This window comes from Poecilia reticulata, linkage group LG2, assembly GCF_000633615.1.
Source record: "Poecilia reticulata strain Guanapo linkage group LG2, Guppy_female_1.0+MT, whole genome shotgun sequence".
NCBI lineage: Eukaryota > Metazoa > Chordata > Actinopteri > Cyprinodontiformes > Poeciliidae > Poecilia > Poecilia reticulata.
The window spans coordinates 14,366,669-14,393,751 of record NC_024332.1 but is presented as its reverse complement, the minus strand read 5'-3'; the positions used below and the strand labels follow the sequence as shown (position 1 = coordinate 14,393,751).

At 40.5% G+C, this 27,083-nt stretch overlaps 2 protein-coding genes and 1 long non-coding RNA gene across 3 annotated transcripts in view; 1 reads left to right on the top strand and 2 right to left on the bottom strand.

Moving 5' to 3' along the window:
* The window catches only part of ints6 (integrator complex subunit 6), a 26,487-nt gene extending 13,754 nt beyond the window's left edge, over nucleotides 1–12,733 (top strand). The window contains exons 5-17 of the mRNA XM_008435416.1: nucleotides 633–758; nucleotides 1,035–1,186; nucleotides 2,546–2,698; nucleotides 5,286–5,418; nucleotides 6,415–6,509; nucleotides 6,603–6,713; nucleotides 6,818–7,033; nucleotides 7,244–7,370; nucleotides 8,850–8,992; nucleotides 9,081–9,267; nucleotides 9,403–9,771; nucleotides 10,301–10,394; nucleotides 11,238–12,733. Of these exons, the coding sequence (XP_008433638.1) occupies nucleotides 633–758; nucleotides 1,035–1,186; nucleotides 2,546–2,698; nucleotides 5,286–5,418; nucleotides 6,415–6,509; nucleotides 6,603–6,713; nucleotides 6,818–7,033; nucleotides 7,244–7,370; nucleotides 8,850–8,992; nucleotides 9,081–9,267; nucleotides 9,403–9,771; nucleotides 10,301–10,394; nucleotides 11,238–11,331 (2,000 nt within the window). The 3' untranslated portion in view covers nucleotides 11,332–12,733. The remainder of the gene's footprint in view (nucleotides 1–632; nucleotides 759–1,034; nucleotides 1,187–2,545; nucleotides 2,699–5,285; nucleotides 5,419–6,414; nucleotides 6,510–6,602; nucleotides 6,714–6,817; nucleotides 7,034–7,243; nucleotides 7,371–8,849; nucleotides 8,993–9,080; nucleotides 9,268–9,402; nucleotides 9,772–10,300; nucleotides 10,395–11,237) is intronic.
* A 54-nt stretch (nucleotides 12,734–12,787) lies between these two features.
* Nucleotides 12,788–18,372, bottom strand: serpine3 (serpin peptidase inhibitor, clade E (nexin, plasminogen activator inhibitor type 1), member 3). The gene is made up of 9 exons (XM_008432579.2): nucleotides 18,058–18,372; nucleotides 17,235–17,555; nucleotides 15,932–16,159; nucleotides 15,089–15,331; nucleotides 14,125–14,323; nucleotides 13,946–14,046; nucleotides 13,770–13,856; nucleotides 13,607–13,690; nucleotides 12,788–13,000 (listed from the first exon to the last, which is right to left on the bottom strand). The coding sequence occupies exons 2-9, from the start codon at nucleotides 17,497–17,499 to the stop codon at nucleotides 12,948–12,950; spliced, it is 1,260 nt and encodes a 419-aa protein (XP_008430801.1). The 5' UTR covers nucleotides 17,500–17,555; nucleotides 18,058–18,372; the 3' UTR covers nucleotides 12,788–12,947.
* Nucleotides 18,373–21,394: 3,022 nt separating this feature from the next.
* LOC103478609 (uncharacterized) lies at nucleotides 21,395–25,471 on the bottom strand. The gene is made up of 3 exons (XR_535821.1): nucleotides 25,089–25,471; nucleotides 21,732–21,887; nucleotides 21,395–21,637 (listed from the first exon to the last, which is right to left on the bottom strand). It is a non-coding gene; the product is annotated as an uncharacterized LOC103478609 (long non-coding RNA).
* Nucleotides 25,472–27,083: the final 1,612 nt, after the last annotated feature.

Sequence of the window (27,083 nt, the reverse complement as noted above, 5' to 3'; positions counted from 1 at the left end):
CAGCGTCACACAGTTCAGCAACAGTTGAGTTTGCCAAGTTAGATATCAGTCCATCATTTATGTTGCTGGGCTAACACATAAGTGCAAATAGCTAAAAGATAGGCGTGATGTTGTTTGCATTAAATACAGAGGTGAAGTGGAGAAAATCTGAAAAGCCCGTATTGTCTAATGAAGCGGTGAACCAGAAACAAGTGCTGATGTTGTGTAATTAGGCGTGAGCTGGTATTTGTCACGGTGTGATGGCCTTGATTTACAAGACGGTGAACAAGTTTGATTTCTGTTTCTGCCAGTATACTGGTAGTCTGAGAAACATTTACTGGGACAGTACTGGAGAAGTTCAAGAACCATCYGACTMAGAGCTTCAAGATACTTTCCAGCGATGATCTTTGGTTATCTTGTTTCATATTGATGTTTTTTATGGGTTCATAATCGATGTTGTTGTTTCTTGTGTACACTTTGTGTAATTCTATGTTTAGCAGAAAAAAAAACCTACGAATGACTAAAACGAGACTAAATATTCGTCGGCTTTAATCAAGCTAGCTAAGATGTCCTGTTTGAGCCTTTATAGTTTAACTTTGAACTTTTTCACTGACCTGAAGTTGACGCTAACCTGTGTGTTCTGTGTGTTGCAGGCCGTTCCTACAGTGTTTTTTCCCAGCGCATGTTGAATCAGTGTTTGGAGTCTCTTGTGCAGAAGATCCAAAGCGGCGTGGTGATAAACTTCGAAAAGACCGGACCTGACCCCCCTCCACTGGAAGGTACGAGAGGCTCTTCTGTTTCTGTGAAATCTGTTTCCAACGAAAGACGAAGAAGAAACCTCCTTGACATCTGCTGTGCTGCGTTTGTTTGATAAAGCGAGAAGCTTTTTTACCTTCTCCCACTCACCATTTTTAATCTACTGAGCTGAATTCATTAGGATAATCCTCCCACCTTCATGGTTAACTGCTAACACGCATATCAGAACTGTTCAKTCGTCTCGTTGCTGCAGAAACGTTTCTGCCTGGGTGAACCTTTCTCTCTCTGTTTCTGAGCAGACGCTCCAGCCGAGGCGCTGAAGTCCAGCCTGCAGCCTTGGCACTGCTGTCACAAGCTCATCTACGTACGACCCAACCCTAAAACCGGCGTCCCCATCGGTCACTGGCCCATCCCTGAGGCCTTCTGGCCAGACCAGAACTCTCCAACACTAGTAAGAGAAACACAAACATAGTATATAGATTTTTTTTTCTCCACTAAAACATGATTTTCACTTATTTATGCATACTTCTTCAGCATAAAGTATCCATACCTCTTAAGCTTAAAGTGATGCTCTGTTAAAACACCAATGATTTTTCCTGGGATTTTATTGGAATAAAAAGTGGTGTATTATTATGATGCAAGAACGTTTTTCTAGACTCTTTTCTAATACAAATCTAAAAGTGTGAGTCATTTGTATGCAGSTTCCTTTATTTTACTTTACTACATTAAACAAAAGAAAAATAAAACAATTTAAAGGTGCGGTTAATGATTTCCATCTCTAGATGTCTAAAGTTAATTGAAGCAAACCCCAAAACATTTGCGTCTTTAATAATAATAATAATAATAAAGATAGAAGTTAAAAGCATTGAATTGAATCAAGCATTGCTTTTAACTTCTGTCTTTCAGATTTTACCGCTACTACTGCCACTTCACTTTCTATTTTGTGTTGATCTGTTGCATAAAATGTTATAAAAATACACAGAATTTTGTGATCGTGACAAAATGTGGAAAGGTCCACAGGGTGTGAATACTTTTTTTCCAGATGGTAAGTAGAAATGGTCACTTGTGCATCAGTGGTGGGGNTCACTTATTTATGCATACTTCTTCAACATAAAGTATCCATACCTCTTAAGCTTAAAGTGATGCTCTGTTAAAACACCAATGATTTTTCCTGGGATTTTATTGGAATAAAAAGTGGTGTATTATTATGATGCAAGAACGTTTTTCTAGACTCTTTTCTAATACAAATCTAAAAGTGTGAGTCATTTGTATGCAGSTTCCTTTATTTTACTTTACTACATTAAACAAAAGAAAAATAAAACAATTTAAAGGTGCGGTTAATGATTTCCATCTCTAGATGTCTAAAGTTAATTGAAGCAAACCCCAAAACATTTGCGTCTTTAATAATAATAATAATAATAAAGATAGAAGTTAAAAGCATTGAATTGAATCAAGCATTGCTTTTAACTTCTGTCTTTCAGATTTTACCGCTACTACTGCCACTTCACTTTCTATTTTGTGTTGATCTGTTGCATAAAATGTTATAAAAATACACAGAATTTTGTGATCGTGACAAAATGTGGAAAGGTCCACAGGGTGTGAATACTTTTTTTCCAGATGGTAAGTAGAAATGGTCACTTGTGCATCAGTGGTGGGGGAAAGCTGTATAATCCTCCTCCATAGTTGCTGGCATCCTAATTTAAGCAGCARACTACATATTCCTTAAAAAGGTAAAAGTGTGTGCTGTTTTTATTCATAAAAATAGCAATAATAATAATAATAATAACCTGTCGTCTGTAATCCGACATAGCCGCCCCGCTCGGCCCACCCCCAGGTCCGGTTCTCCTGTGCGGACGCCGAGCCCATGGTGATCGACAAGGTGCCCTTCGACAAGTACGAGCTGGAGCCTTCGCCGCTCACGCAGTACATTCTGGAGAGGAAATCCCCTCACACCTGCTGGCAGGTACGCCTCAGAAAGCTGCACTCCGAGWGGAGAGAATTGTATTTCTAAGAACGCTACTGGACTGCTGGGAATCTTTCTTTTAAGGTTTTAAATCTCATTTTAGTCCAGATACAAATTTGCTCTGATTGTGCAGACTGAATGGCTTGGTAGTTGTTCTTTGTGAGAAGTTTCAGACCTTATTTCAGCTGATCAGTGACAAAAACCGTGTGTGTGAGAGAGCGCCGTCTTAAATGTTGGCTGTTGCTTGTTTGTTTTTCCACAACTCGTACCAAACCACTGGATAATTGCAGGCTGTGACTGGTCCAACTGGACACTGGGAAAGTGAAAGAATTTGAGCTCAGTTTGCTGTCGGCTGTTGTCACCTGTCAGGCCAAGAAACTGAAGCGTCCTCTTAAGAGTTATTGTGTGGGTAAAGCTATCTGCAGAAACACACGTTCCCTGAGGAAGAGAGGGGGAGGAATTCACTCAGATCACTGCGAGAGATTTTTTGCCAACCAGTGCATTTAGCACAGCTCTGCACAAAAAAGAACATTTATTCCAAATACACAAGGAGTGTTGTCTTTTAGTTATCCTTAAAAGATGTTTTTTATTGTCAATGTAGCTTGTCATGATGTTTAAAGAGGGGCAGAAAAAGCAGACGTGGTAGATTAGCAGCTGCAGGCGCGGAGCTATAGGAGGGACTGGGGGGGGTGGCTGCCCCCCGGCCCGGGCAGCCCATGGGGGCCCGGGTCTGGAGGTTCCAGGGAGGGAGGAATGGTTTCAAGTTGCTTTAATGTCTGATTATAGACGGAGAAAGTGCGCCCTCGTCTGTTGAGAAAGGTGTATTTAATGTTAAAGCTATTTTCCCTCAATGGAATATATAGTAGTCAGTCCCAGTGACTGTTTCACCCACAGTTTATCCGATGTGCATCTTGGGTAAAGATCAAACGACAAAAGCGGCYCCCWGTCAACAGTTTCCAGMAGCGCAGGTGATACACGTCAAGGGCCCGGTCATTGGCCCCAGCCCGAMGCTGACTTGTTCCGCTAGTGAGAAGCTGATTACATGTTTCTGTGAAATGTCGTCTCTGCTGCCCAGAAATTTCTCTGTTAGCACATCATGAAACCGTCACACAGTTGTAGTGTCTTCAGTCAGAGACCTTTTCAGATTCATTGCAAGACAGACTGCTACCAGAAATCCTTCCTTGAGTTCATTGAGTAACGTGTTACAGTCAAGTCAGTTTTATTTGTGTAGCACATTTCAACAAGGCAGTTCAATATGCTTTACATGACAATTAAATTATTAAAATAGGATTTATTTTTCCCTTTGGTTTTCATGCAATATGTGCATATAAGGTTTTCACACACAAAAAATGTTGATACTGTAAGGATTATTCCTTTTTTATTAACTATATTTTTCCCAAAAATGTTTTCAAGAAAACATGCATTTTTGCAATGTAATTTTCCATTAACTTTAAATGTTCAATTGAAGAAAATATGACACCTAAAAACAAAACTTTTTTTTTCTATTAAAATTTGAAACAATTTTTTTACATTCTGAACTGCAAAAAAARTCTTTATTTGATTCAAAGAGTCACGTTGCTTTTGTGACTTGAAACAAATATGTTCTAGCTAAACTGAAGGAAAAAATAAAAAGCCCCTTTGGATTGTTAAGGTTTCTTTTTTTACAACACTTCTCATGTGTTGTAAAACATTTTGATAGCCTTTATTAGTCTTAAAAATTATACTCTACTTTGTGACCTGTCACATAAATCTCAGTAGACTACCCTGAACGTTGCGGCTTCAACTTAAAGAGTGAAAAGCGTTTCATGTGGAAATGACCGACGCGAAGCCGAGGGCGTAGAAACTGACGGATGAGTCTGCTGAGAACAGAAGGCAGAGATGAGAAACTGCGAGCTGTCGTCCGGTCGTACGTCTGCGTGCATGTGTTCTGCTCCCAAATGGATCAAAGTTTGACAGTGGCAGCCGGAGACTGACACACACCCCTCGTACACGGGGAAAAGCCAGATTGTTTGTTTTTTGTTTTTTTCCTGTCTGTCAGCACACCTGACCAGAAACTGCATTGGAAAATATTCAGCAGTTTTGCTAAACCGCCGTATTTATTTACAGAAGCCGCTCACTGGGTCTGCTGTTGACTGAATTTAAATGGACCAAAAAATAAACACAGGGAGGAAGTGAGCTTAAGCAGACACAGAGGATTGGATTTTGAAAAAAAAAAGAAAAAAAATCTTCTGATTATTAAAATTTTTTCCTGATGTGAATAGTTTGGAGCCAGATATTTCATCTCCAGACTCCTGTCCTRTTTAACCACATTGACTTTCTTCCAGGATTTTGCTGAAACAAACACTTTTAAAGAGGACTTCTTTTAAAGAGACGGCAACCTTTTCTTTTAATCCTGATACATTTAAGTTACTCTTAGACATTTAKTTCTAGCCTGCAGACGTCTTAATGTGTTTTAATTACTATATATTTAGACTTATTGGAGCAATTTACCAACGTAATTTCCTTTTGTACTTCAGCCTTTTGTTTGCSGATTCGAGTTCAAATGTCGCTGCTGATTTATCGATCGGTTTATGTTTGCTTTTTGCAGGTGTTTGTAAGTAACAGTGCCAAGTACAGTGACCTGGGTCAACCTTTTGGCTACCTAAAGGCTAGCACAGCTCTCAACTGCGTCAACCTGTTTGTAATGCCCTACAACTACCCCGTCCTCCTGCCACTTCTGGGTAAGACTCGGCTCCACGCGTTTTCATTTTTACCTCGAGAAATTTCCAGAGTGAAATTCTGCGGAGCATTGCACAATTTCCAAAGTTTTAAAAATGGATGTAACAGAAAAGAAAATGCAGAGTTTAGCTATTTCTTCAGGTTTTTCATGGAATAAAGACATTTGATTTCCTCAACAGAATGACCCTAAGCGTACAYGTCATTTTGATTTAGATCTGTTTTCCTTGTTGTWGGGCTGAGAAACTATGTGGATACATCAACATGTCATATGAGAAAATGTAGCCATCATCTATTTAAATTGGGTTTTTTAAAAATGTTTTTCTTCATATCAAAACTTAAAAATAAGAATAAAATGATTGCTCTTTAAACATCACAACAATTTTCCTGTTGTAAATACTTATAAAAAATTATAAGAGCTCTTTATTCAAAGGCTCGGGTAATATTTCTGTCTCTAATCTAGGGCCGCAACTAAAAAAAGGGTCACATTCATCAGATTTTTCTTTCAACAACTTAAGCATGTCTTTATGCTATATTAGTAATGCCTTAAAAGATGCAAATAAATCTTCGATTAATGACTAATAGTCTTCAATGTCGGTTTGTGAGAAGACAAAGCAGGATAATTACTGAGTGTTTGCGAAGATTAGAAGAAAATGTCAAAGTTGAATATGCAATTCTTATTTGTAACATTTTTTTTGTTTATACAGCTATTCCCAACTAAAAATATATATATTTTTAGTTGGGAATGATATATTTTTTAAATGCGTTATTAAAAGCACAAGACGAATAAAGATATTCATCCCCATGACGAGTTCATGTAAACGTCTGAGCTCTTTGGCAGCTTTATTTAGAAATACCAGCTAGAAAATGTATTTAATCCATTTTGAACAAGTTTAATAAAACAATTGTGGAATTATGGGGTTATGAAATACCGCTGCAGCAGCAACAACAGTGGTACTTTATGTGTGTAACATTGTTTCAATGTTGTGCTTCTYTGGCAGACGACTTGATTAAAGTGCACAAGTTCAAGCCCACTCTCAAATGGCGGCAGTCCTTTGAGAACTACCTGAAGACCATGCCTCCTTATTATATCGGGGTAAGTYGATTCGGACCAATCTGAATTGTTACTTCATTTTTCTAAACAAAAGRAATAAATAATGTTCCCTTTTCTTTCTTTTTYGTCGCTCAGTCCCTCAGAAAGGCGCTGAGGATAATGGGCGCGCCGAACCTCCTGGCCGAGAACATGGAGTACGGTCTGAGCTACAGCGTCGTGTCCTACCTGAAGAAGCTCAGTCAGCAGGTTTGATGACTCTGCAGTTTTACATTCCTCTGTTACTCCTTTGCAATGACTTTGTTAAAAATAACTTCTTTTTTTTTTTTTTTTTTTTTTTGCCACTTTGCCAGACAAAAATCGAGTACGACCGCCTGATCACCTCGATCGGGAAGAAACCTGCTCCGGAGACTGGCATCAAGGTGCGATGGCGGGGCGGCGGCATCTCGCTGGCACAGAGACGGGATTTCATCCAGCAGCTGCAGAGTCTCACAGGAGAGGCTCCCACTCTGCCTCTGGAGCTCAACCCYAAAGAGTTTCAGGGCTTCCACCTGGCTCTGCTCAACAAAGTAAGAAAAGATGGATAAAATACGCCATGGCTGTTTTTGTTTTTAACATCCTCTGTGATTCTCCTCACATCCCTGAGTGTCTTCCCTCCTATTGCTGGGATACAAGACACCATTTTAAAGCTGCTTTTTTTTTTTTTTTTTTAGTCCTGGTTGTATTTTTTATCTCACTCTCTTCTCTTTGCCATCCTTTCTTACCTTGCGCCTCCTCAGGGTCTGAAGCCTCAAAGCTTTAGAAATCCCTACGACATCCCACGCAGCCACTTGCTCGATCAGCTCAGCCGAATGAGGAGGAACCTGCTCAACACCACCGTCTGCACCTTACGAGGGCAGGACTCCGGTATGTTGTCTGTGGAGACGGGACTTTCATGTTACTGTAAATGCACCGATCTGAACTTTGTGGCCAGTCTTCTCTTTTAGTAAAGATTTCACCTGATGATACGACGTTTGGCCAATTTCTCTTCAAGAACTAAAGTCAGGGTGTTCACACATCCTTAAGATGTTTAAATTCATTAGAGTTGGCCCAAAATTTGTTAATCACAGGTGTATTTTATCTTGTATATTCTGTATAATATGTTTTTCTCAGCCAAACGTTTGAGTCGTGCGCAGAAGACATCTTCATTACATTCTCTTGAGTTTAACTAGCCACTGTAGCCTTGCWAGCTGGCTAGCTTTTTTTGCATCTATTGTAGGTAAATAAGTTCATCATCAGTTGACTGGACGATGTGTCTTTGACACTGGATCATTTCTGATGCCAACCTGTATAATGCTACGTAGATTTTCTGCAAATAAAGCTTAGCACTACAATAGAAAATATGCAGTTTTCTTTTGTATATTCCTGTCGTAATACAGATCTTAAATTTAATTCATAATGTTCTTAAAAAGTCTTAAATTTGAGATAGTGAAACCTGCAGAAACCCTCGTAACATAAAATTATACAACATAATTTAAATTTTTTTTTTCAGCCACTTTTTCAAGTGATCTTTCATTGATATTTAAATATACAAAATTCAAATTTCCCAACTAATGATTTACAACAACATTTAATTTCCTTTTTGGATCAATAAAGTAGTTTTGAATTGGTTTATTCAAATTTGTGTATTTGTATATAAGAATTTTGTATATTATTTTAGCGAATTTATATCCTTATTCTAACTATAAACAGTGTTTCCATCAATATGCTCATTTTGAAGTATCCCATTTGAAAAGGCAGATGGAAATTTCACGAGCAAGTTTTTGAGCTTAATTGAGTTGTTCCTGTTTGTTACAGCCATGCGCAACGTCGACATCTGACAAAACTATGCTTTGTGCAACCTGTTTGATTCGCTCCAAATCAGTAGATGAAAACCCATCTAATTTGYATTTYCTTTTTTGTAACATTTTAAAAGTCTATYCAAAAGTCACATGACAATTAGACGTAAACATGTGAAGTTTTCAAAATGTTGCCATTAAGTTCCAAGAAAGCCAGAGGTTGAAAGCTTGAAATAATTAAACAGATCAACTTTAGTTTAAGATATTTAGCCTTCCCGCTGTCAGACTTGYTCTCTCTCGCTCACCTACAGCCTGAATGATGGACAACATAKAAATGGATTTATTTTTYAATGACAAACTTTGAGTTTCTTAAGGGCATCCGCACCAAAAAGTCTTGTTTATACTAGAAGATTGCAGGGCATAGAGCATGTAGCGTTCATCTTCTGGAAACATACGATTCCGACAAGCTGAAAATTGATCATTAGACTATTCCTCAGAGGATTTCTGCTGCAAATACAMTGAAAATTAAATTAGAACCTAATTTGCCCTCTGCTCGTGTTGTTTCCAGACCAGCTCCACAGCGTGCCAATCGCCCAGATGGGAAACTACCAAGACTTCCTTAAATCTGCCCCCCAGCCACTCCGAGACGCAGATCCCGAACAGCCGAAGCGTTTGCACACGTTCGGAAACCCCTTCAAACTGGACAAGAAGGTGCGCCTCGTCCCRTTCACGTCAGCCTTTACGTAGAAAGGAAGAGCACTTTCTAAAGTAAAATGCAACCACCCGATCTCCCTCGCAGGGCATGATGATCGACGAGGCGGACGAGTTCGTGACCGGCCCGCAGAACAAGGGCAAGCGACCGGCAGAGAGCAGCAACATGCCGGGCGGCGGTCCCAAGAGACGGCGCTGCATGTCGCCCCTGCTGCGTCTGGGCCGGGCCTACACGCCTCCGGTGACACCGCCCGCCAGCCCACGACACTCGACAGGTCAAAYCCGTGGTCTTTCCTCCAAAATAGATGAAAATGGACAAGCAGATCAGCTTTCCGTCGCCTCATCGACGTTTTCTCACAGCTAAACCTGATCGATAACTGATCCTATCTCCTAACTCTCTCACCCCGTAGATATGGACTTAAACGATGGCGCGCCAGAACCTGAGCTGATAATCAACCACCTGAATCAGAACCACTACAGCCCCGACACGAACTCCGACCCCGAGGTGGACCACCCGTCAGGGCCCACCGACCTCCAGGAGAACCACACCGCCGCCGAACCGCAGCTTCTCCGGCACAAGGACGAGGAGGAGAACGGGATGCCCGGGTCGTGCGAGCCGCCGGGCGGCGAGGGAGGGGTGGAGATGGTGCTGATGGAGGACCAGACGACCCGCTTCCTGTCGCCCGCCGCCCTGAAGAAGCACATTCACGGCGAGACGACGAAAGTCAACAACGAGCTGCGGGTGCTGATCACCAAGGAGATCAGAAAACCTGGCAGACGTACGTACATGTGGGGGATCAGGACTGGTCCTGCAGAAATTCTGGCCGACAGACCGCGAGCACATTATTAAGAAAATTTAGTGGAAGGAAAATGTGCAGTAGAAACAAATGCCAAATTACTGTTTTTGTCAAGCTGTAAGTCATTGTTATTAACAGAAATGAACACTTGAAACATATGAAACATATCACTCAGGCGATTAAGCGTCTCTTTTTAAATTGCATTTCTGAAATAAATGACATTTTTAATTCTATTCTGATTTATTGATATGTGCTTGTAGACATGAGCACAAGAGTGGCTTGGAGAAATGGACCTCAGTGTCATGTTTATACTTTAGTGAAAGATAAATTCTATCTAGTTAGGACAGGAAGAGAGGCAGTGTGTGATTCATAACTGTAGGGGGCGCTGTAACTTTTCCTGATCTATCTAAGCAGTTGAGCATGACTTAAATCATTATTCAATCAATAACGGGATTACGTTTTTCTCATTAAGGAGTTGGGCTGAAGGAACTTTGCCTTTCTTGTGTTTCAGACTACGAGAAGATCTTCCTCCTCTTGAAGCAGATCCAGGGAACGCTGGACACTCGGCTCATTTTCCTCCAAAACATCATCAAAGAGGCCGCCAGGTAGCAGAGCTGCACTTCTCACATCCAAGAGTGATACATAGAGCTATTAAGTAGATTCTTTTACCAACATTAAAACCACCGGCACTCGTCGGCCACTTTACATTCTCATTAACTCGAACAACAAATCAAACACAACTTGGCTGCCCTAAGCTTTTAGTCATCAAGACGCGGTGAAGACGATTTGCTGGAGTTCATAATGAGCATCAGAAAGGAGATCGAAGTGATTCTGAACACAGCGTGGCGGATCATGTCTGCACAGCCACTAGATCCAGTTGGATCACTTGAAGAATGCGCTGGACCGAGAGAATCAGTTCTTGAAGTTCAGCTGACAAATCTGCAGGAGCCTTTAGTACCAATATAGTGTACCTAATAAAGTGGCCCTTTTGGGTCTAGGTTTCCCCTGCACATTCTTTTTTTGAACACCTTTGAAATATTCATGTTTTGCTACATAGAAACAAATAATTATAATACCTTGCAAAAGTATACGCACCCCTTAGACGTCACATAACACTACAACTTCTACATTTAATGTGTTTTTATGAGGGTTTTATGTCAAACACAGATGAAAAAATTGTACATGGTCTTAAAAGACCTTTTTTATTCAATAGGTAAACTAAAAAGTGTTGGGTTGCATTTGTAATCAGCCCCTCTAACTCCTACGCTCTTAAATAAAACCCATTGAGACCACCTTATTAAATAAAAACCTCAATAGTGAGTTCGGCAATGTACCGTGACGAAAGTTAATAAAACATAAAAACATCTAGCTTAGCTTTCAGTAGGTGTAAACAATGTTGAAAATGCAAACTTTAAAATGTTTTTTTTTTTTTTTTTCCATCGTCAAAGGTTTAAGAAGAGAGTTCTCATCGAGCAGCTGGAAAACTTCCTCGAGGAAATCCACAACCGATCCAATACCATGAACCACGTGGACATGCTCTGAGACCAACTCAAACTGCACAGTCTAATAATAATAACAATAATAATAATAATAAACCCCATAACTCTCCGCATCCCCGTGGAAACAACCACTCCCCTCCTCCTCAACCAAGACCCAAAGACGAGACGCAGCGGAGTCCGGGATCTGGAATACCGAGAGATCCCCAGTTTGACATTTAATCTACAGGGCCGGGTAGTGATCGCATCTCATGACCCGGGTGGAGTTGAAGACTTTTTTTTTTTTTTTGTCACAGAGGATCTGATGATGATGACGATGAGTGTGATGTTCAGATGGGGGTTTTTTTCCTGTGAAGATGTGGCGGACGGAGTTCAGTCTGAGCGTTGCGTGTTTCCAGATATCTCAGGGTCGAAAGGGATCCAGTGAAGATGTTTTTTGTTTTTTTCCCTTCCACATTAATTTCTTTTCCATTATCCTCCCCCACCGCAACGTAGTAGGTATTACTCTCTTACATTTCTGATTGCGAGGGGAGTGATGAGAGGAAACCCGATTTGTTCCAATCGAATTTCTACACTCCACCGACCAGAGGCACTCCGCTCCTCGGCTCTCGAACAGACAGAATCTGATTTCAAGGTCACCGTAGTCGATTATCGACGTAATGATTTAGGTGTCGGACGAAGTCGGCGGTTTTCAAGGATCCTTTAAACCTAGAAAGGTTTGTTCTGCGAAGCAGAGTTACAGCAAACTAAATGCAAAGGTAGGTCATGAAAATGGGGACAAAAAGCTCAGGAACCGTCATTAATGCATCAGCGTCAGCAATAACATCGAGTCCCCCTCCCCCACCTATTTATTTAAGCCCCGAAAGGGCTGATATGCAATGTGAGCTGTCTGCTGGAAGCGATGATGAAGTGGGGTCTTGGTTGCTGCCAAATTACTGAACTAACCCCCATCAACTACCCCCCTCACCCCCCGTCTGCCACGGATCTCAAACCAACTTCTTGTTGCTTCACCGCAATTGCACTTGTGTAAATTTGAGAATTATTATTTAATGTAATTTAAAAGAGGAAAAAAATGTTGTTATTGTTGTTGCAATTTCTGAGAAGGAATGGGAATCCATATTCGGCGTTCTCAAATGTACACAAACTGACCCTCGTTTTGGGTCCAGAGGTCAAAAGTTGATTTCCGAATCCAGTGGCTCCCCTCTTCCTCCGCAAACCCTCCCCGGATAGGGACCAAAATCTGCCATACTTGTCTTTTATGTGTGAAGAGGCCGCTACCAAAAGAGTATTTTGAATACACTGTAAAGATGTAAATAACCCTAGAGTACTATTTAAAAGAAAAAAGAAATGTTCAGTGGAAAAAATGGCCTTTTTGTAAGTATTTCCATAAATAAAGTTTCTATTTTACACTGTGAAGGGCCATGTAAATAAAGTGTTCCATAAATGTGTGACTCCTTGAGATTTTTTTTTTGTTCATTAATGTAAATAATAAACACACCCACTGTGTAAAAACATTAAAATTTTATTTACAGGTATTTACAAAAATAACATCCCTCTTCCTGAAGTGTCCTCGTATCTTCCGTTTGGTCCATAAATAAATACAGAGGGTGAAACTGGTTGGTATGGATTGGTGCGATTTGGGGGTGGTGGCGTAGAGGAGGGTTACATTACTTGGTCTGCTGGGTTCATTATTCTGCCCATAAACAGGATGGAACCTGAAATGAAAAACACAAATGTTTTGCCAAAAAAAAAGAAGCCTGAAGACAAAAAGTGATTCACTGCAAAAACAACAAAAATAAGTATTTTTGGTTTACCCAGATTTTTACAATCTGTCTCGTCATGAGTGAAATATCAATATTAAGGAATATTTTACTTAAAACGATCACCTATATCTTGCTGAAAAGTTACTTGTAAGTTAGTTTTGTTGATTTCAAGTGTATTAAGATATTTGCATTGGAAAGTGGAACAAAAATACTTAAGTTTTTCCAGTATATTATTCTTCGACAAACTGATTTTAACTTCCATCCACTAGAGGTCGCCAAATATAATTTTTTAAATACCGCAACTTCATAAATTTTCTGTTCCATCATGAATCCAGAGTCTGAATGGAAACTGTTACAATTTCCGCCTTTCTGTAAGAGTTTAATTTGTTTTCACATTTTTACTCATTGTTAAATATTGTTGGGACACAATTTATGAGTTTGGCTACTAGAAATGGCGATGGCAGCCCTTTAAAAATGTGAATCGGTGGATCCTGAAACGAGAAATGGAAGGAGCTACTTGTGTTTTATGGAGGTGGAGAGTATTCACAGTGTAGATACCCGTGTTAACCTGGCGAAGCAGAAACAAAAATGGCCGGTCCGCCTTGAAAACGGGAGCGCGCGACCGCTTGAGTAGCACCATTGCTGGAATGATAAAAACTAACCGTTAAACATCCATCCGCCATTTTGACTCCGGTACTCAGCAAGACATGACGCTACCGACCTGTTGCAGCAGCTGCTTTCGTCCCATCTTCTGTAACTTCTATTCTGACTTCATGGACGGCATCGGACACATAAAGACCCTCTTCCACTGCAGGAAGTGAAACGGAGCAGGGGCCATCAGCGGCGCTTGTGGAAATGGCTTTCTGTTAAAACCGCACGAGGAATCAATCAACTGACCTGATATCCCCGTGAAGTCGGCTGCCGTCGGGTTAAAGGCGTCACTGACACCCAGAGCAGGAAGCACTGACCTCAGGCTGAACTTGTTCTGCATTCTGAATCTGAAAAAATAAAATTAAACATCATATACAGTCTGAGCTGGGTTCTAGTTGTTGTAACCTCAGAACGAGGGATTTCACCTGGGCAGGAAGATGTCCATCTTGGTCCTCCGCAGGCCGGACTCCCAGGAAGCCAGCTGGTGGGCGGTGAGCTGGGACTCCAGGGAGGACAGCGGGCTCTTCCTGTCGCTGGGCAGGACCACCTGCAGGCTCAGGGCGCGGCCCAGGTACGGCAGCTCCAGCACGGTGTAGCGCTGGTCCGATGATGTCCTGAACTGACCTGAGGGGGAAAATCCCCAAAAACAAGGAGCTTCTTCAGACTTTGCTACATTACACCCATAAACTTCAATATATATTACTGGGGTTTTAGTGGTTAGACCAAATACAGTGTAGTACATAGTTTTCAGTGGCCAATCAAGAGCACCTGTGTCAGTTTAAATGCAGCTGTTCTGTGAAGACCTCAGAGATCTAGTTCATTAGTTAACAAAACCAGTTTAGACATTTTTTGAAAACATGTATTTTTAGGGGTATTTTTTTACTACGCTGTACTAATTGTACTAGAAAGTATCGTTACTTTTACTTGACTAAAACGTCTGGACATTCGACCCACTTTGAGTAACTGAACGAAGAACAAGCTTGTTTTAACCAAACATTCACAAGACACACACACACCTGCAGGTTTGTTAAAGTGTCATAACTTTTATACTGAAACTGATTTGTAAATATTTTATAATCATGTTATTCATCTTAAATGTTGTCATTTTGGTCCTTAAAATACCAAAATAATTTATCAGTTATTCAACAACTAATTCAGCAACTTTTTACCAAATACCTTTATTTTTACTCTTGAGTAATTTCTTGGATGGTTGCTTTTTGCTTTTACTTGAGTAAACGTATGTGAAGCAGTGCTACTCTTAACATTTTTGGCTACCGTACCCACGTCTGGTGGTAACCATCTGGCAAGGAGACAAAACTCGAAACCAGGCCTCTTTCCATCAACATTTACTTATTGACGTACAGCCAGTAAGGGAGGATGTGCTCTTACCAAAGCTGACCTCTCCAGCCTGGTGCATCATGGGCACCTTGACGGCGCTCCCGTCAGTCAGGACGAAGGGCAGGTTCTGGGTGTTGCCGAACATGAACTGCTTCTGCCAGACGCCCCTGAACGCCACCGTGTTGACCAGCGTCACCTGCGGCCGTTGTCCCCACCAAACGGCTTCTGCCTGGGCTTCGCCGGAGCCGGACAGCTCCCCGCTGCTGCTTCCTGACTGGAGAGACCCCGACCCATCTGAAGAAAACAAAACAAGACAGTTTAGGTCCTTGTCTTATCAGCGTGAGCTTGATTGAAACAGGAATCCTGGAGAAACAGTGGAGTTTTTCTTATTGCAGTTGCAATACTTAAGATCCAAGTCTGCTGTGTTTGTGTGTGAGGAGGACTGGTTCGCATGACTCTGCAATAGCAAGTCTCCAAAGAGCTGAGATGTCTGCCGGTGCTGACAGCTCAGTAGTTTTATCAGCAGACTTCGCTTCTCTTTGATCGTATTCAAGCAAGACAAGTGCTAAATGGAGCAGCTTGTCTCCAGCTCTTCCTCTACTCTGCTCAGTCAGCATAGCAGCTGGTTGTCGTTTTACAGATCCGTGGTGAGTGATGCTGCCTCCAACTCTGTAAGGGGAATTTACGAAGAAAGTCCCATTTGTGATTGTGTCTGTGATTTGAGTTTAGTGTCTTGCGACAGCATTCCATCACTTTACAACCACAAACGTGCATTTCCAGACAAACAAGCGGAGAATCGTCACAGAGCAACCCTCAACCTCCATATTACTGTCATTAATGTCAAATGTTAAGCGCTGCTGCTGCCATGGCGGCTGATGAAGCGGTCAGGTTTACCGTAGCCGTGTCCCGTTGGCTCCGAGTGGCCGCGGGCGAGACCGGGTTGGCTGAAGTTGGCTCGCACCACGCTGGTGTCGACCCAGGCGGCGGCGTGCTGCGTGAACTCGGCCAGGAGTCGGACTCCGCTCTGGACAAACAGCGTGCAGGTCTGCTGCAGCCACGCCCCTTGGCTGCTGTTGCTCACGTCGCCCTGGGCGTGCAGCAGGGAGTCTCGCACCTGAGCATCTGCAGGGGAAAAACAAGTCATATGAGATGGTGCAGAGGTTGGATTTTATTTAGCCTTTTTTTGTTGTTGTTCAAAAGCAATTATTACTGTTATTGGTACTGAAATACACTTCATTCTCTGTGAGAAAATATGTTTTAAAACCTAAGTAAACCTTTCGACATTCAATCTGCAGCAGCAGATCCCAAAAGGACTCCATCAAACTAACAGCATTCAGGCTGGAAAGTGCTGCAGTCTGCAGGTTGTTTGAAGCTGAGAGGGTAAGAGCATTTCAACATAAAATAACACAAAGACCATCTCCTCTCCATTATTCACCATTATTAGAAGCTTGTTGTAGAATATTTAAGTTTTTTGTCTGAAGTGTACATTTAATTTTGTCCTGTAATGACTAACCTTATCCGTTTTAGGCTTTACAGTGACTTGTGTTTTGTTTGTTTGTTTTTTAGGGAGATAGTCACATTCCTAATTGTTAAAAATGGCTTTAGCCACAACAACAACAAAAAATTTAATTTCCTTTTGGGATCAATAAAGTATTCTTGAATTTCAATTTGAATTGAACTCAAAATTTTTAAACTGAAAATAAAAAAATTTAAAACTAAAAGGAAAAAAAATGTTTGAAAACGTTTTTTTTTTTTCTGATTTTGTTTCAGTTTCTAATTTTTTTTATGGCCCCTTTAAATTGCCCCTCCTTGAATCTCACCTCTAGCTAACCTGTTAGCTAATATCCTTGGGAGGAAGAAAAAAAAAAAAAAGAAAAAGATTCTCATCAGTCACATTTATTGGTAAGGAAACACATTGGCCTCCTGACCCGTCTCCTGAGGCCAAGCCGCAGGAGTGGTTAATGAGATTAGAGCTGGTGTGGAGGCCGGTATTACGGCTCCAGACACCACTGTGCTCTGCGGGGGCCAACCGGCAGCAGCAGCACCGCTCCACGCCACCTGGTACCAACAGCGCTGAGCGCCACCGACAAAAACCCTCCACTTCTCACACCAAAATGAGCTGCTAACGCGAGTCCGACGCCCACTTATTTATTTATTTATTTTTTTTATCGCCTCCTTTCCGCCTAAACCTAGATACCGTTCACGTTGTATCCCAGCGTTCCCTCCAGCTGAGCCCGGGTGTTGCCCCTGGCGCCGAGCTGCAGCAGGGCCAGGGACAGGGACACGCTCGCTGGGGACGCGATCAGGTTGGAGCGGTTCTCCGCCTCGGTGAGCGTCTGGTAGAAGCTGACGGCGAAGCGGTTGTGGAGCTCCCGCATGCTGTCCTGAAAGCTGCCGGTGCAGTGGCTCCTCTCGGCCAACCAGAGGAACACGAAGACGGAGGCCAGAGGCAGACGACGCATGTCGTCAGCTGGAGGAAGTGTCCACGGGGCTCAACTCGGTGGTCCGACAATCAGAGCTGTAAGATTAGAGGTGACACAAGTTCTCAGCTGGGGTCAGAAAGGTCAGACGTTAACGGGAGAGCCGGTCAAAGACCTGAGCTGGCATCTTATGTGCAAGAAATAATGTGAACAACTTTATTAACCAACCTGAAGTTACAACACGAAGAAGCCCCACCTGTGTGGAGTTGCTTTTGAACCATAATCAATGGCACTTTGATCAACATATTTGATGAATTTGACAAAATGTCATGTTTATTGCTTGTGTCTTAGCTGGTTATGTTTTTATAAAGTACTTTGAACTACATTATTGCTGAAATGTGCTATACAAATAAACTCATCTTACATGTGCATACAGACATTGTCAACACACACTCCTATATTTACTGCATCATTAAAAATCCAATCAGTGGGAGAAAAAGTAATTGAAATTCTTCAAGTTTCTGTTTCTAGAAGACTTTAGGAACACTTTTGGATGACTTGATAGCTGGCGTTAATTTGGTAGATGAAATAAAACTTTACCTGTGGACAGGTAAGGCAGTAGCGGGTCAGCCGGCTTTCTGCTCCGTCCCCCAGCTCTCCTTGTCACCGAGTCACAGCCTCTGTCCCGGGTTATCAGCCTCCGGCTCAGTCCACCCGAAACGCCTGTCTCCCTGAAACGGTCATGAGACGGTGTTTAAAGGGAAAACTTTCTTGTTTGCGGTTGCCGTCGGCGATGTCCGTACCAATCGTCCGGTATTCCTGCCTCCTCAGGGGCTAAAAAGAGCCAGGCGGAGGGAGGCATGTCACTGACCAGCAAATCCCAAGCTGGGCAGAGGGGAGAGAACACTCCTGATAATGTGTGTGTGAGTGCGTGTGTGAGTGAGTGCGTACATGTGTGTGTGTGTGTGTGTGTGTGTGTGTGTGTGTGTGTGTGTGTGTGTGTGTGTGTGTGTGTGTGTGTGTGTGCATATAGCTGGCATGCATATTCCATTGAGAAAGAAAGACATTTTCCCATTCAGCTTTTTCAGGAAAGACATTCCAAAAGGATCAATTTTATGCAAATTGGGGGACTTTTGTAATTGTATTTTCTGATCTCTATTTTGAATCAAGTTTGAAAATTAAACAGATCTTTTATACACTTTTGCATTTTTTCCTCATTTTATTGCAATTGACAATAATTTTTAAGTTGCATGTTGTGTTAGTTAAATTAAGTGTATCTGATTAGTACGGACACATTTACATGGCTCATTATCAACGCAGCCTCACTAATTTCCCATTAGTAGTATTGGCTATAAAAAAGGCTAACTTTAAGAACACCAAAGATTACAGCTAACGTTTAAACAATGTTTTATCAGTGTTTGAAGAACATTGTGTAAAGGTTACTGCCAACGTTTAATTACCCTTAATCAGTGTTCAGGGAACAATGGATAAAGGTTATAGCTAACATTTAGCCAGAGCAGCTATTGGAGAACATTGGCTAAAGGTTTCAACTAATGTTTAGGTAAGCTTTGGCTAGTGTTCAGAGAATGCTAACCAGATGTTAGAAGTAAAGTTTAGAATAGCTAACCTTTGGGCATTATTTGGGAGAAGATTAGCTTAAGGTTTCAGCTAACATTTAAATAACAATTTGACGGTATTTAGAGAACATTTGCTGAAGATTACAGTAACTTTTCAGTAACCGTTTAACCATTTATTGGGGACGCATTTAACCTTTAGCTTGAAGTTGGCTAAACTTCACAGCTAACTTTTAAGTATCCATTAATATTCAATGTTGGTTAAAGGTTCAACTTAGCTTTTTAGTAACTTTTCACTAGTTAGTGGAAAATGCAGCTCAAATGTAGGCTAAAGGTTAAACTTTCTATTTATATATATTTTTAAGTTTGCAGCACTAGTGGCTTTCATTCACAATTATGAGGCCAGAAACAGATAGAAGATGTGAGAAAGAAATGCAGCAAAAGTCTTGAGCTAAGTATACCGTGGGCGTCGAGAGCTAATTCTCTGTATTTGGCAGTTCCACTGCTACACCATGTGTCACTTCACTTATACATTTTTATTTACCATGATACAACGTTTAAGGAATGTTGGCTCAAGTTTACAGCTAACTTTGGAGTTAGTTTTCATTGTGGCTGTCGGAAAACACCATAAAACGTTGGCTGCCAACGTTGAACTAACCTTGTTCATTCGTTTGTGACAAATGTTACCCTCTGATGTTTTTCACATCAGTTACATCATGATCAGTTTTGATGTAACTGATGTTGAGGTCCATTCTTGCTTGGAGTATAGTAGAAGCACATTCTAGCAAGTAGCATTTTCTCCGTCTGCCTCATATAATCACTTCCTCAACTGGACATCATGTGTGCAGTATTTCACGGCGATGAGATGCAATCAAGAACCGCTATACCTCTTTTCTGAAAGGTCACACCGACTGAGACATCCATTGTGTTGCTCAAGTGATCTGGCCTTTTGTTGTGATGATCAAAAGACATTTCTCCTAAAGCACCATGAGCGTTTTTTAATCGGCATCACACAGCGGAATGTGGAATCATTCTTCAAGGGCATTTTGCTGCTCCAACGACTGATTTATAACGGCATGTCATTCATCAGGAAAGAGTATAACAGAGCTCTGATTGGGAATACATTAGAGAAACACGAACAGCTGTCATTACTGCTTCCTCTGTTTTCACAGAAAGCGAATGGATGAAAACAGAGCTATAAAATCAAAACCGTAATCTGGCTTGCATAACTACAAGCGTCTCAGGACTGAAGTCTGGGGATGCCACACCTAGCTTAACCACGCTCTACTTGCTTGTGGGGAAACCAGTGGGATTTGGTGTTGTTGAAGCACATTTCTATTCTTTTTATGATTCTGAGGTCAGAGTTGGAGGGAGAACTCTCCAATGTCATAAGTAAGAATGCCCACGGGCTATTCCAATGGATTTTTCCTACCAGGAACGATGAAGTTCTCAAACACAACAGACCGCTAATTGTTGTTCTCTGTCACAAAGTTAACCTCTAAACATCAAACAATACATTGGTATGTGTATTTTACATGCATTTAATCTATCCAAATAGTATAGGACTTTACTTTTCTCTATTGAAAACCTGGATAATCTAAATTCTTCTTACGTTAGCAATCTGTCAGTGAGCCGTGGCAAGAAAAGGATACATTTAACATTAAAGTTTCATTAGAATAAATTGGATCRTTCTTATCTTTTTAAATGGATATTTTCATAATCTTTATCCTCTGGCAGTTTTCTATGGATTTGTATTTTCATCCAGTAACTGTGAAAAACAACTATTATGAAAGCAAATGCTACCAAATTAATTTTGGTTCTTATTATAAAGGTAATAATCAGAGTTGTTCTATCCTTTTGTAAATCAACCTACATACTCAGTTGCACGTTATTTTCAATTTAAGCATACTCCTTTTTTAGATATCTGCACAGTGTTATTTTTTTGGTTACACTTTATTTGACAGGGCGTTCATAAGACTGAAATGACACTGTCATAAACATGATATAACATCTGTCATAAACATGATATAACATCTGTCATAAACATGATATTACACCTGTTATGAATGTGAAGGAGTCTTTATGTCTATGACTGTTTTCATGAAGTGTCAGTCAGTAAATAATGACACATTCAATGCAGAGTTGCTTTAAAAATTGCATTAAGAGTCCACTAGTAGTGCCAACTTTGTATTATTTTGTAAAGAATGACACTTTAATGCAAAGTTGGCACAATTAATGGACTTTTAGAGCAAAAAAAGTCAACAAAGAAATGTAAGACATTGATTGCTGCATGCCCTTTATTTATCCTAAATAAAGGGGGGGGATACTTCACTCTGGAGTATCCCCCCCCGGCCCCGCTGAGCCGTCCCTCCTAATTGGGGCCGTGACAGTCAGCGAAATAAAAGTTCCTGGTATTTTTCCCATGAATAAGAAGAGAGCATGATTGGTAGCCATCAGGTATTCAGCTGCTTTGTTTGACGGCAGATTCCGGCCATTACTGGAGTCGACTAATTAGAGAGAAGCCGCGGCGCGGGGGCTTCATTAAGCAGGGCCGCCGCATTCTTCAAAAGCTCCAACTCCAAATGCAGGAATTTGGAATTTGAGGACTTTGATGGAGAAATAGAGAAGTCACAGTAAAAGACCGAGGACAATTATTTAAAAAAAAAAAAAACTCATTGTAAAGAAGAAAAGGTCATGCACATGTCATCCACATGGAAGACAGTTTTCCTGACTCATCCTGCTTCACCTCCAGTGCCCTACTTCCCTTTGGGCTCCAGGGATCGCCGGGCCGCTGAAGGATCAGAGAGTGTGTGCCGTGGTGACATGCTGCCACAAGGCCACAGCTTCCAGAACAATCTGCAGAAAAACAAACACAAGAGAAAGAGAGAGATGATGATGGAGCCAACGGTGGGATCAGCTCACAGAGGTTCCAGCACCACAAATCTGGAACAAACTTCCAGAAAACTGTAAAACTGCTGAAACACTGGCACCCTTTGAATCTCGACTAAAAATGCCCCCTGTTGAGAGTTGTATTTGAAACGTAATCAAATAGGAATGTAACGATGGCACTTGGCTTAATGTAATGTTTTGATTGTTGATTCTGTGTTGTAAAATTTTCTTGATTGATTGACTGATGGGCCTAAAGAGCCATGCAGAAGAACAACAACAAAAAAAAAAAAAAAACATTTCTGTTTTTCAGCTTTAATTGAATAGGAAAAAGTGGAGAAACATGTCAAATATTTGAGGTGCTGCATTTGTGGCATGTTTGTGAAATCAGAGCAGGAAAGGCTGATCCGGTGCTGTGACTCTACAGCCCCACCGACTGATTAAGACCTTCAGGCAGGAATTTAATTCTGAGAAAAAGTTAAATGACAAGTCTGAAAAAATATCTTAAACTCTGTAAATTTCCTCATCTTTAAAACGCTGCAAGAACAAAACCTTTTTTTTTAACAAAACACAAAAAATCAAAGTACTACTAGCCTCTGTACGTAAAAAGAAAATATCAAAAGAAAAACTCCCTTTAGTAGAATGAATTGATCGATATTTAACTGAAAACATTCAGAAAAGTTGATTAGTGGGGTTGGTTTGACATCTACAACCTGATCTGGATTCTCTGGCAAAAGTCCTTCACACATGAACACTTTTTCTACTAACTCCTCCAAGATTTCTTGTACTAAATCAACTCAAAACACGACAAAGTACTTTAGTTGATGTGACTTTTGAAGTTTTACTTACTCTAATTAAATGTTTTGATTCTACAAAATGTTAAACTCCCGATTTTAAAATCTGCCTACCTACCTCACAAAAGGAGCAAGTTACTACCAAGCGCATGAATGATATTATTAATCACACTGGTCCATTTCTGGATTCATAACTAAAAACAAAACAGCATTTATTTCCCACTGTTACCTTGCAGCCATATTTCATAGTGCAGCCTAAAACAATCTTCTCTGTATTCATTTTGTGATGATTGCATCCCCCTCCCCAAAACTCAATATGCTGGCTTTGGCACACCCACCACTTCCATAAACCATGAAGAACTTTAGGAGATGAGCTCAGAGGCATCTGGTCCTGGTAGAAGAAACGTTTTGAAGAAAGCACAAAGTGAAACACTAGAGGGCAGCATTGTACTGCGCCCTCCGTAAGGTCAGATAGGGGTTTGGGGATGCTCTGACTATCTGTGCTACCCTTAAATCCGTCCTACCTTGTGGTAATGCGCATGCGCTGCGTCACATACTGCTTACTCAGCAGATTTCTTATAAACATCCTACCTGTGGAAGTTTCGTTCTTGTGTTTTATTTCATCGCTAATTACGGTAAGCTTTATTTAATTTATTTTATACCTGGCCTTCATTAAGCTGCTGTATTACTTCATGTTTTTAGTTTACATGACAGGCAGCATGTAAATATATTTATAAGCTTTAGTTTGCCGTCTGTAGTGTCGTTAAACAAGTTTTTTTTTTCGGTTAATCAGGACAAAATATGTCTTGTGGGCTTTTTTTGTGCCTATACTTTAAAATATGTTAGTTTATTAACACTCGTTATCACTAAACTTTGCTAAATAGATGTTGGCAGCGACACTATGTGAGACTGAAGCTGTAATATTAGTGTACATGAATCATATCCTGTCATTTCAGGCGCACAGTGATCTGCGCAGTTCGGTGGACACATTGCGGCTGCGCTGCTTTTAATAAAGTCTGTCATACAACGTACTAATGCCCCAAAACAGAGTTGCGGTGATCTGTATTTGTCTTTATTGTCGTGAAGGAAAAAAAAACTATTACCAAGCACTGTTCAGGTAAAATGACTCAATCATGTTTATTTATGAATTGTGCACAACTCAGAGAGCTCGTAGGACAACCAATCATGAAGCAATTCCGGATGGAGAAGCTCTGCCAGGCAGAGACAACACATGCATTTTATACCAAGGGAAAAGAATTCAAAACATGGGCGACACAGTCTGGTTCTGATGGAGCCGTAGAAAACAACATCCAACCTTATACATGCAACCCAAATAGTTCTTTTGGTGAGAGTTCACAAGCATTTCATATGTCACGATCAGTGATTAATAAATTTGACGTATTAATCACACGTCAAATTTTTATTCCATCCCCACTGATTATATAAAAGGACATTTGTACAATTTTTATGGTGAGAAGTGAGAAATTATCCCATACATTTTAAGACATTACATATTCATTCAGCCATTGAAACATTGACTGTATCCTGCCTAGATGAAACAAAAACATATAGGCAGGATACGAAAAACCTACCGGAATTCATCCATTCATCCCTTTATTGTTTCTCCTTGCCATGGAGACGTTCATCTATATGTTTTGTCATCTTTCACAAAACTTTAAAAGGAAGAATTTGAAATAATGTATTTGAAGTAAAGTACCAGCGGAAACTGTTTTCTTAGTAATATTTACAATTGCTTAAATAACCAATCATTTTAATCCCAAATTCTTCCGTGCAAAATAAGAGCATCTATTTCAATCCTTATACCTCCCTAACACGATAATTATGAATAATTAAATTTTACGTTGCTACACATGCATTACATGCTTTTATGTTAACCCCATTCACTTTTGATCTATGCAGTTTAATTTTGGTGTTACAGCCTAAAGGTACGTATTAAGTCAATTAGTTCATTTGTTTAATCTAAACCTTAAGGTCTTATTTTAATGTGGTGGCGAACATAAATTTGTGCATTCCTGATGCATAATTAACTAAGTCTAAAGTTTTAAACTTATCAGTTTTAATTTTACCACACATTAAAGTTCATTTTAAGTTGAGTCCTCTTACGTCTGGAAGAATGAATTTCTAAACTCTTAAACATCCTTAGGAGTCAAACAACTAAGAATGATTATAATTAAGATACCTAATTTTATGTGTTTTCTAGGAAACTCCACAAAAAAAAAAATACATTAGTGCAGTGATGGTATAGATAAGTGTCCGTTCAAAACCCAACAAGAAAGCGCAGATTTTCCATCTGGAAAGTAGGTAAAGCGTAGAAACAGGAACACAGATCGTCTGTCTGCTCAGGAGGATTTGTTACCTCCTGTCAGAAAAGTGTAAATCTTCACTCTCCGCTTTGGTCACTCGCCAGTCGTCTTCTCTCACAGCTCTGAAGCATGTTTAGCTTTTCTTCCTCTACGCTGATACTGGACAGCAGACCAGCAGAGGTTGTTAAAGCTCAGTTTCACACAGTTTTCAGTCCAAATGCCCAACAGGAGACTGACAGTTGTCCCCTGGAGGTGTTGGAGGTCTTTTCTGTCTTCTTGATCCTCCAGACCTTCTCGATCATTTTCATCGGCTGCTTTTGTAGGAGGGACATCATCTGGTCCATGGGAGGACAGGTTTGAGGAGTTGAGGTCAGAGGTCAGATGCACTGCGCGAGGCTCAGACAGAGAGAAAAGAGAAAAAGCAAATAGAAATCGATTAGCGTTTGTTTTGTCATTTTCCTTGTTGTTTTCTATACATATATATTTATATTTATGGATCTTATTTTAAACTTTTACGTGATCGTATAGTTTTAGTCATTTATTCATCCAGTTTTATGGCTCCTGTTTGTGGAACAGTTTGTCTGAGAAACCTGAGGGCTAGTTGTTGGTACAGCTCTTAGAGCTGCTTTTAGTATGAAAGGGTCCCTTATAAATAAAATTAATTGATTGATCCTTTTAAGAAATAATTTTTTTATTCAAACACACAAAAGAAAAATTAAACATATTAAGGCCTGTAATTTATCAACAAAAGATTTATGTTCAGCATTTCATTCCAAACAATTCACCCTGAGGAGATTGCTTGTGTGCTGGAACCACTAAGACCCATTCTTCCTGAATTGGGTTGGATTTCCTCTTTAGACTGCAAACGTCTTCACAGAATCAAATAAATCAACTTTGTGGTCGCTCTGCCTCTTAATCCTCTAAGACGGGCCTTTATTTCTAATAAAGGTCTTTAGGATTCTCTAAAGGTTTGGTTCCCTCAATTTAGAAAACCAAAACTCAAGGAATCACCTGCCTTATTGACCTTCCTTGCGGCTTGTGTTTAGTCAGGGTGCTGGATTTGGGGTGGAACTCTCCATGCATGGTCAGTAGCTTCCGAGTCTCAACATCCGTGGTCGTTATCTCTTCCATTGGACATCTAATTATTCTTGCAGGGTATCTGATCACTGGTAAGGTGTAGCTGTTTATCGCACGGATCGTGTTCAGGACTTGCCTTATTCGTTGGAGGTATTTGGCTATGGCTCCTTTCCTTGTGACCTCATCGAGGTTGCCATTTGCYTGTGGTATTCCCAGGTACTTGTAACTGTCCTCAATGTCTGCTATTGTTCCTTCTGGGAGTGAGACCYCTTCTGTGTGGAYGACCTTCCCTCTCTTTGTAACCATCCGCCACACTTCTCTAGTCCCAATGACGTCTCAATGTCAGTGCTGTAGGTCCTGGTGGTGCAGATCAGTGAGTCGATGTCTCGCTCGCTCTTGGCGTACAGCTTGATGTCATCGTCTCAAAAGTGAAAATCAGATGTTTACTTTGTGGCACTTGGTTACCAGTAAACACACCCATCTCTTAGCAACAGATTAGCAACTAAAATTGTTATTGTTCAAAAAACACAAGATTTCTTCTGCTCTTTTGAAATACTACTTATAACGTGAATTGTGTAGTTGGTAAATTTTGCAGAAAAGTTTTTTGTCATTAGTGGTAAATATATTATAAAACACACATTCAACACAAAAGTACAAATCTCGATTTATACTTCATGGCAGTTTGTTAGCAGTAGAAAACGCTCATCTCTTAAAACCAAATTAATAACAAGTTATATAGTTTATAAAACATAAGCTCTTTCGAAATGACGCTTACCTGATTAGATACAAGACATTTACCGTTGGTACATTTTGCAAAAGTAAAAATCTTAAGTTTACTTTGTAGAACTTGGTTACCAGTAAACACACTCATCTCTTAGCAACACATTAACAAAAAAAATTGTTATTGTTCAAAAAACAAGATTTCTTCTGCTCTTTTGAAATACTACTTATTTTTACGCTAACAAGAATTA